Source organism: Nicotiana tabacum, chromosome 7, assembly GCF_000715075.1.
Source record: "Nicotiana tabacum cultivar K326 chromosome 7, ASM71507v2, whole genome shotgun sequence".
Lineage (NCBI taxonomy): Eukaryota > Viridiplantae > Streptophyta > Magnoliopsida > Solanales > Solanaceae > Nicotiana > Nicotiana tabacum.
Genome location: NC_134086.1, coordinates 37,630,140 through 37,641,168, shown reverse-complemented (window position 1 = coordinate 37,641,168; position 11,029 = coordinate 37,630,140). Strand labels below are relative to the sequence as shown.

At 37.6% G+C, this 11,029-nt stretch overlaps 1 protein-coding gene across 1 annotated transcript; it reads right to left on the bottom strand.

Annotated features, from left to right (window-relative positions):
* Window positions 1-7,886: 7,886 nt before the first annotated feature.
* Window positions 7,887-8,201, bottom strand: LOC142162054 (uncharacterized). Its single transcript, XM_075218355.1, has one exon. It carries the CDS (start codon window positions 8,199-8,201, stop codon window positions 7,887-7,889), a length of 315 nt encoding a protein of 104 aa, XP_075074456.1.
* Between the last annotated feature and the right edge of the window lie 2,828 nt (window positions 8,202-11,029).

Here is an 11,029-nt window from a genome sequence, read left to right as displayed (position 1 = left end):
ATATTCATGCAAAATTATGCTCACTCTTAATTTAGTCTTTTTTAAATCTATATCTATATTTATTTATATTTAAAAATCTATATCTATTTATATTTAAAAATCTACACTAGAAAAGTGAAGTGACACCTCCCAAAAAATATATTTATTTTTTTCTCCTTTTCTTTTTAAGTTTTTATCATTATTCTATCTTCGTAACTCTCACCTTATTATCTTGATAACCTATATTTTTAATAATCTCAATAACTCCTTGCCTTCTATATCCATAAACCCCAAATATGTAAATTTATGATAATTTGTATTCATCTTTTGTCCTTTATTTGTTTTAAAATTTTTATTTTGGTAACTCACACACCTCTTTAACTTCCACTCTTAATAATGTCCAATTATCTATAACTCCTATGATTTTCATAACCCTCAAATATTTAATTTAAAAATTTAAGATACCTTATGGTATTCCTCTACTTTTGCCTATATAAATTCATAATTTTTGTTTCATGAGACTCCTACCCAAGGTTAACCTTTTTCATTCCATATCTGAAATAGTAATGGTGTTATATTTATTGCAATATTAGATTCATGTTTTAGTTTTGCTGGAGGAGAAGGCTCTTGAATGATGATCGGTTTGCAAGAGAGGTATCAACAACAGCTCGGGAAACTATGCACTGCTTCTATATTTCTTTTTTCCTTTTATTTTCTTATGATTAAGGTTCCTTTTATTTCTTCTTTTCCTTTTTCTTTCTCTCTGACTTTGAGAAATGTTGTATCTATGTACTTCGCTTTAAGATCGGTGTAAGATTCATGAATGAATAGCATATTTTTTCTGATGTTAATGTATTTTGGATGTATACTACAAGTGAAAACACATATAAATACATATGTCGTAGAATAGTTCTCTAATAGTTTTAAGGAATATGCCAACTTGGAACACTCAACAAATAACATTGCTAAAAATACAATTGGTAGTTGATTTCCATCAAAGTAAGTGATAAAAAGCAAGAACCGTAAAAAAAATCATGCAAGAATTCATGGCAATACGTAAGATCGGGTCTTTTATTTTTCTATTTTCTTTTTAAAACAATTAAGCAAAATCATCTTCAAGCGACTATGAAGGACAAGAATTGAGTTTACAAATCTCTTAAAAGAGATGATCACATCTAAAAAATTATTTTTTGTGTTTTTCAACATAGAAACGGCCAACAGCCTAAATGGGTGCAACTTTCCTTTTTTAATTATTATTTCATCATGTACAAATTTCTTTGTTTGTATTTTAATTTATTTTTACTGTATTATAATTTTACATTCTTTTTTATGTAAGGAAAAATATCCGAACAAAATTTTAAAAAATAAAACTAACTTAGATATGCATATAGTAAATAAGGACATTTATTATTCTATTAAAATACATAGATCTCTTAAATTTCTTCAACTTTTTAGAAAATCAAAGAGATAATTATATAAGAAATACATATCGACTTTACAAATACAAATTAATCCCTTTATATATGTGAGGACAATTATTATTCTATTAAAAAAACATAGATCTCTTAAATTTCTTCAACTTTTTAGAAAATCAAAGAGATAATATAAGAAATACATATCGATTTTACATATACAAATTAATCCCTTTATATATGTGAGGACAATTATATCATTTCATGATAAACTTGTAACATGTATAGTATTGAAGGTATAAAAATTACAATCACATTGTCATTGAAAATACTTAATATTTCTGATTTTATTCAATTTTTACAAATTATATATATAATCGCGCGAAGCGCGAACAAATACACTAGTGTATAATAATGCCAATACGAAACGCGAACAAATACACTAGTGTATAATAATACCAATGATGTATCTTTGGCCAAAGGATTTGGATTTCTCGAAGGGGTTTGTGTATATCTTATTTATCCTAGTTCGTCTTTTATATTCTATTTTTACTAACTAGACTAGAAATTGTGAAGATTAAGACTCAGTTATTCCATTTTATAGGATTGTTTCGCCAAGCATAGCAAAAAGTTAAACAAATAGGATACTTTGAGCGGTTCAAGAATATTGGAGGTGTAATAAACAATAAAAGTAGAAGAACAATATTGCAGAGAAATAGAGAGGGAATTTTCAATGAATTTTGGGATGATCTACAATGAGGTAAGACCTCTCTATTTATAGGGGAAAAATGACTTAGTCATAAAGTAAAACTCTCTACAAGATAGACATTCACTCTAAATAAAATTCTATTCATAACACTCCCCCTTGAATGTCTACTCGATGGGTAATGTGCCTCATTAAAATCTAAACTAAAATAAAACCCAATGGGAAAAAAATCTAGAAAAGGAAAAAGAGTACACATATCTAACAATACGTCTTTTGGTTGCCTTGTTAAAAACCTTGCAAGGAAAACCCAGTGGGACAAAACCTTGTAAGGGAAAAAGAGTGCAATGCGTATTAAACTCCCCCTGATAAGAGCATCATTTCACATCCTTGAACCTTCGCATCCCAATCTTATGTACTAGCTTCTTGAAGGTTGACGTCGGTAGAGATTTTGTGAACAAATCAGCCATATTATCACTTGAACGAATCTGTTGCACATTGATATCACCATTCTTTTGAAGATCATATGTGAAAAATAACTTTGGTGAAATGTGCTTTGTCCTATCTCCTTTTATGAATCCTCCCTTCAATTGGGCTATGCATGCTGCATTGTCTTCATACAAAATCGTGGGTAGTTTGTCGCACTTCAAACCACATTTGTCTCGAATAAGATGTATTATAGACCTCAACCACACACATTCTCGACTTGCTTCATGAATAGCAATTATCTTAGCATGATTAGATGAAGTAGCCACAATTGATTGCTTAGTCAATCGCCAAGATATGGCAGTGCCTCCACATGTAAACACATAGCCTGTTTAAGATCGAGCCTTGTGTGGATCGGATAAATACCCAGTATCGGCATAACCAACAAGATCAGGTCTGCAATTATTGCCATAAAATAAACTCATATCGGTAGTTCCTTTTAGATACCGCAATATGTGTTTGATTTCATTCCAATGTCTCCTTGTAGGAGCAGAGCTATATCTTGCTAAGACATTAACTGAAAAGGTTATGTCAGGCCTTGTAGTATTGGCAAGATACATTAGTGCACCAAATTGCACTAAGATAGGGTACTTCAGGACCAAGTAGCTCTTCATTCTCTTCTTGAGGTCGGAATGGGTCCTTATTCACATCAAGTGATTGAACAACCATCGGAGTACTTAATGGATGTGCTCCATCCATGTAAAACTGTTTCAATACCTTTTCTATGTAGGCAGATTGATGAACAAAAATTCCATTTGACAAATGTTCAATTTGCAAATCAAGACATAATTTTGTCTTTCCGAGATCTTTCATCTCGAATTCCTTCTTTAAATAATCAATTGCCTTTTGGCGTTCTATAGGAGTTCCAATAAGGTTTATGTCATCAACATATACAGCAAGTATAACAAATTCCGATGTTGTTTCCTTTATAAAAACACATGTGCAAATGGCATCATTTATATAGCATTCCTTTAATAAATACTCACTAAGACGATTATACCACATTCGTCCTGATTGCTTTAGACCATACAAAGATCTTTGCAATTTGATTGAAAATATTTCCCGGGACTTTGAATTATGTGCGTTAGGCATTTTAAATCCCTAGGGAATTTTCATGTATATCTCATTATTAAGTGATCCATAAAGGTAGGCGGTAACCACATCCATTAAATGCATGTCAAGCTTTTCATGGACAGCAAAACTAATGAGATAATGAAAGTTATAACATCCATAACGGGTGAATATGTCTCTTCATAATCGACATCGAGTATTTGTGAAAATCCCTGTGCAACAAGGCGTGCCTTATATCTTTATACCTCATTTTTCTCATTCCTTTTGCGTACAAAGACCCATTTATAGCCAACAGGCTTAACACCGTTAGGTGTTTGGACTACAGGCCCAAAAACTTCACGTTTTGCAAGTGAATTCAACTCTGAATGGATTGCTTCTTGCCATTTTGGCCAATCACGTCTTTGTAGACATTCTCCAACAGATTTAGGTTCAAGATCCTCACTATCTTGCATAATTATAGATGCAACATTATATGCAAAGACATAATCCACCACTATATCCAATTGATTCAAATTTGTCTCAATATTGATTGGATTTATTGATAGTTCCTTATTTTCTTGAGTCTCGGCCTCAGTGGATTCCTCATGAATCTCAGAATTTATTAAATCGTGGATTTCTTCATGAGATTCTTTCGTAGTGTCATTTTTGATCATTTATTTTCCTTTTTCTAGGATTTCGATCCTTAGAACCTACGTTTTAGGCGTGCTTTTGACTCATTAGCTATGACATTAGAAGATTGTCCAACAGGGACATCAATATGGATTGGAACATTCTCTACAGGGATATGTGATTATGTTATCCTTTTTAGATCCGTAAATGCGTCTGGCATTTGATTTGCTATTCTCTGCAAATGGATAATCTTTTGCATCTTTTTTTCACAAATAAAGGCACGTGGATCAAGATGAGATAATGATGGATTTTTCCACAAAATTTTCCGTTTGGTTTCACCATTTTCTCCCCCTAATTTGGGAAAAGTGTCTCATCGAATCGACAGTCTGCAAATCGTGCAGTAAACAAATCTCCCGTTAATGTTTCAAGATAGCGAATAATAGAGGGTGATTCAAACCCAATATATGTTCCTAACCTTCTTTGGGGACCCATTTTGGTGCGATATGGCAGTGCTACAGGCACATATATTGCGCATCCAAAAATTCTTAAATGGGATATATTAGGTTTATGACCCAAAACTAATTGCAACGGGGAATATTTATAATAATTTGTCTGTCTAAGACGAACTAGCGTCGCTCCATGTAAAATGGCGTGACCCCAAACAGAAGTGGGCAACCTCGTTTTCATGAGTAACGGTCTTGCTATCAATTGCAGATGTTTAATTAAAGACTCTGCAAGACCATTTTGAGTGTGAACATGAGCTACAGGATGTTCCACTTTTATCCCAATTGATAAGCAATAATCATTAAATGCTTGGGATGAAAACTCAGCAGCATTATCAAGTCTAACAGACTTAATTGGATTATCGGGAAATTGCGCCCGTAAACGAATTATTTGTGCCATTAATTTTGCAAATGCGAGGTTGCGAGATGACAATAGGCACACATGAGACCATCTAGAAGATGCATCTATTAAGACCATAAAATATCTAAACGACCCACTAGGTGGGTGAATAGGTCCACAAATGTCCCCTTGTATACGTTCTAAAAACACAGGGGACCCAATCCCAACCTTTGTTGCTGATGGTCTTATAATTAACTTGCCTAACAAGAAGTGCAAGAAAATGCATTATTTAATGGATGCCCATTTGAATTTTCTATAATTCGTCTCATCATAATTGATCTAGGGTGTCCTAATCGATCATGCCAAAGTACAAAAGTATTGGAATCAGTAACCTTTTGGTTTACAATAGAATGTGCCTCAATTGCACTAATTCTTGTCCAATACAAGCCACAAAACAAAGATGGGAACTTCTCAATAGCCCTTTTCTGGCCAGAGCCATTTTTGTTAATAATGAGATATTCAAGATTATTCTCATCTATTGTCTCAATATGATATCCATTTCGGCGGATACCTTTAAAACTCAACAAGTTCCTCTTGGACTTGGAGGAGAACATTGCATTCTCTATGATAAGTATTGTTCCCTTAGGCAGAGTTATAGTAGCTCTTCTAGAGCCTTCAATTAATTTACTACTACCAGAAATTGTAGCAACATTTGCCTTACACATACTTAAATGAGAGAAATATTTCTTCTCTTTGAATATTGTATGTGTTGTACATGAATCAAAAACAACAACATACCCAGTAAAATCCCACTAGTGGGGTCTGGGGAGAATAGAGTGTACGCAGACCTTACCCCCACCCCGAAAAGGGCAAAGAGGCTGTTTCCAGGAGACTCTCGGCTCAACAAGAAAGGCAATAATATCAGAAAAGAAATAAGAGAAAATACATGTAACAATAAAAGATACCAGAAAGAAAATAACCACAACAAATAAGTGAAAGGACAATAACACAAAACTATGCAAAACACCAATGTGAATACAACAAAGACCGCTAACAAACCTAGCGAAACTCTAACAGACTACCCGGTACAAAGAGGGAAGAACTCTCGACTACCCCCTAGCCTACCATCCTAATGATCGACCTCCACATGTTCCTATCAAGAGCCATGTCCTCAGAAATCTGAAGTCGCGCCATGTCCTTCCTCATCACCTCGCCCCAATACTTCCTAGGCCGCCCTCTGCCTCTTCTTGTACCTGCCAAAGTCAACCATTCACACCTCCTAACCGGTGCATCTAGGCTTCTCCTCCACACGTGTCCGAACCATCTAAGTCGCACTTCCCGCATCTTGTCGTCCACGGGAGCCACGTCCACCCTCTCCCGAATATCTTCGTTCCAAATCTTATCCAGCCTAGTGTGCCCACACATCCATCTCAACATCCTCATTTCTGTTACTTTCATCTTCTAGATATGATGAATTCTTGACTGGCCAACACTTAGATCCACACAACATGGCCGGTCTAACCACCGCTTTATAGAACTTACCTTTGAGTTTCAGTGGCACATTCTTGTCACACAGGACTCCATACGCTAACCTCCATTTCATCCACCCCACTCCTATACGGTGTGTAACATCCCCATGTTTCCCCATCTCCCTGGATAATAGACCCTAAGTACTTAAAACTTTCTCTCTTGAGGATGACCTGTGAGTCAAGCCTAACTTCCACATCCGCTTCCCCCGTCACGTTGCTGAACTTACATTCCGCATATTCTGTCTTAGTCCTACTCAACTTGAAACCTTTATACTCTAGAGTCTGCCTCCATACCTCCAGTCTCCCATTAACGCCGCCTCGCCTCTCATCAATCAGAACTATATCATCAGCGAACAACATACACCATGGCACCTTGGATATGATGTGTCAGTACGTCCATCGCTAGAGCAAATAAGAACGGGTTGAGCGTAGATCCTTGGTGCAATCCCATAACCACCGGAAAAGGCTTTGAGTCACCTCCCACAGTCCTAACCCGAGTCATAGCTCCATCATACATATCCTTTATCGCCCTAATGTAAGCCACCGACAGACCTTTCACCTCCAGACACCTCCAAAGGACGTCCCCAGGGAGCTTGTCATATGCTTTCTCTAGGTCAATAAACACCATATGCAAATGCTTCCTATCCATGTATAGTTCCACCAACCTCCTGATAAGGTGGATAGCTTCCGTTGTAGAACGGCCCGGTATGAACCCGAACTGGTTTTCCGATATACACACCGCCCTCCTTATCCTCATTTCCACCACTCTCTCCCAGACTTTCATGGTATGACTTAGTAACTTGATACCCCTATAGTTGTTACAATTTTGGATATCCCCTTTGTTCTTGTATACCGGAACCATTGTACTCCACCGCCACTCATCAGGCATCCTCTTTGTCTTGAAGATAACATTAAATAGCTCAGCCAGCCACTCCAAGCCTGCCCTACTCGCATATTTCCAAAACTCTACTGGAATCTCGTCAGGTCCGGTTTCTTTGCCCTGACTCATCTTACCCATCGCACCCACGACCTCCTCAACCTTAATGCGCCTACAATACCTAAAGTCTTGGTGACTCTTGGAGTGCCCCAATTGCCCTAATACGATGTTTCCATCCCCCTCTTCATTCAGAAGCTTATGAAAGTACGACTGCCATCTTTGCCTAATCTGGGCCTCTTCCATCAATACTCGACCGTCCTCGTCTTTGATACACCTCACTTGATCCAGATCACGAACATTCTTCGCTCTCGCTTTGTCTAATCGAAATAACTTCTTATCCCCACCTTTCCCCCTAGTTCCTCATAAAGCCGACAAAAAGTAGCAGTCTTAGCCTCTGTGACCGCTACTTTTGCCTCCTTCCTAGCCTCCTTATATCTTTCTTTGTTCGCTCTCCTTTGATCCTCGTCAATGCTCTCTACTAACTTAATGTATGCCGCTTTCTTGGCTTCCACTTTACCTTGGACCATGTCATTCCACCACCAGTCGCCTTGGTGCCCGCCATAATAGCCTTTTGAAACTCCCAACACTTCTCTTGCTGCCTCCCTTATACAGTTCGCCGTCGCCGTCCACATAGCGCTAGCGTCTCCACCACTCTTCTAGGCACCCATATTTGTCAGCCGCCCCTCCAACTCTTACGTATTATCCTTAGACAAAGCTCCCCACCTGATCCTCGACGGACCTCGTATAAACCTCTTCATCAAAATACCGATGTCCATCACTAGGAGCCTATGTTGAGTTACGAGGTTCTCACTCGGGATCACCTTGCAATCCTCGCACAACCCCCTATCACACCTCTTGAGGTGGAGATAGTCAATTTGAGTCTTAGCCACCATACTCCGGAAAGTAACCAAATGTTCCTTCGTCTTCGGAAACATAGAGTTCACGATCACCAACTCAAAAGCTCTAGCGAAATCCAATAGTGAGGTACCACCCCCGTTCCTATCACCAAAGCCGAAGCCACCGTGCACCTCACCATAGCCACTAGCCGACGACCCAATATGACCATTGAAATTCTCTCCTATGAATAGCTTCTCCGTCAGCAGAATACCCCGCACCACCTCATCCAGCGCCTCCTAGAAGCGCCTTTTTACCTCTTCGTCCAAGTCCGTTTGCGGCGCGTAAGCGCTAATGACATTCAGAGTGCTCCCTCCAACTACTACCTTAATCGCCATCAATCTGTCATTCACTCTACCACCGACTCTCTAAGCTCCCTGTCCACCAAAATGCCCACTCCGTTCTTGCCCTTCACGACTCTGGAGAACCATAATTTATACCCGTCTACATTCCTCGCCTTTGATCCTACCCACCTAGTCTCTTGCACACACGCTATATTGAACTTCCTCTTCTGGAGAATCTTCGCCAGCTCTATAGACTTACTCGTCAACGTCCCTATATTCCACGATCCAACTCTCAACCTACAGGCTACCTTGTTCCCATTGAACTTTGATCCAAGTTTGTTTTGTGAGATATCCATATTTGCTTCCCATTGTTTGTCATACAAAAGAAATATACAAATAAATATTAGTATTTTCAGAGTGTATATTAGAATGATTAAAAATAACTAAATCATATTGCGATTAAATGTCTCTATATACAGTAGCTTGTATCAATATAAAAGATGGTTCCCGCTCTCTGTTCCGCGATTGATTTTCCTCCGTTATCAAAACAAGTAAATAAACTAACAACCTTTTGTTTATGAAACAGAAAAACAGAAACATAAAGAATACTACTTCTCCTAGTACTACTACGTATCTGCTTTCCTCAATCGACAACCTTTTGATGGAAGGTACATAAAGGGGCAATGATGATGATGTTTATATGTTTAGGCTAAAAAAGAATATATTATCCTTGAATATTAAGCAAACTGAAACATTCTTTAAAACAAATACTAGAATTATATTTAATCAAATGAACTAACACTAATTCATAAAGTAATACTAATTGATATTAATGAGTACTACTCATGTAAAGAACTATGATTACATGATATTTATTAGCTACTACGAATATATAAAAATAAAAATCAAACTACTCAATCATCTTTAACCAAAGATCCATCACCGATCAAGTGGTCTATTTTCCCATCAGGATGCTCAAAGAAGTCTGCCACATGCAAGTGGGTGATGTCAAAATCATTGTCAGAGACAAAATTGGATTCAGGCCTTTATTCTTTAGAGATGCTTGATAAAGCTCAATCAAATGTCTTGGTACACGATAAATATTTGCCCAATGCCCTTTTCCACCGCAACGATAACATTTAGTTTCTGAACCATTTGCCTTTGGCTTCTCATGTTTCCCTTTCCACTTTTGGTGATTTCTTTGGAGAGTGATTAACACCAGGAAAATTTCTTCCTTGTCCACGGCCACGACCGTGACCACGACCACTGATCGCGTTGGACTCGACCTGAGGAAGAGTGGGCACTAATACTTTTACCCAATAGCGGTATCGGGGTCAATTTTCCACAGGGAACTTCAATTTGGAGTTGCGTGTTTGTATAGTCTAGGACTATGTTTTAGCTCCTAATTGATCTTCTAACATTTTTGGTTTTCTTTTGATTAATAGTTACAATTTATCAACTACCATTGTAAAGCTAAGTTATGCTAAAATTATGATTCTAAGTTGTATGCAATATAGAGAAAGGCACTAGGGCCGTGGCATGTACCTAGGTGGTCAACTAACGGGTAAAGATTCCTAATGCAAGAATGATGACTATGGGACTTATGCTATAACCATTGCACTTTTACACTCACTCTCACACCTCTCGGTAGAGAGAGTGATTTTGCCCAATTGATTCTCTCGAGACCAATTGGGTAGGCCAATTTGCCCAAGCAACTTATGGTTCAAGTTGGGTAATTACTCTCTCGAGGTTTAACCCGTTAATTGGGACTACCATTCTCATGGGTCCATCCCAATTCCTTGTTAGAATTAATCTTGGGGTCATAGACTCTCTTTCTCAAGAAGAGTCAAGACTCACTAAGCTAGACTTAGTGTTTGCAACCACCAAATCTTAATGAAAACATAAGATTAATTCAATTAACAAATACCCAACATCATTCATGCACTAAACAATCACACCCATTAATTACCCACACTAGGGTTGAGCCACAACCCTAGCTAATGGGTTCAGCTAGCCATAATAGGAACAGAAATTGAAGAAATAATAGATGAAATTGACATAACAATTAACTACAATGTTAATCTACTCAAATCCACGTTAATACTAGAAGAGATTGCCCAAAATAGGCTAAAATCATGAAATCCCAAGTTCAGCTTCTCTATGCTCTCAAAACAGATCTAAAAACTGCTCCTAAAAAGTAAAATGTTCTATTTATACTACACAGGAAAAATCGGATAAAAATATCCCTGAGGGTCTGGTGCGGACCGCGCACAAATGACGTG

What these genes read in the sequence shown, in the direction of transcription:
- LOC142162054 (XM_075218355.1), bottom strand. Translation starts at nt 8,201, where the DNA reads ATGTGGACGGCGACGGCGAACTGTATAAGGGAGGCAGCAAGAGAAGTG.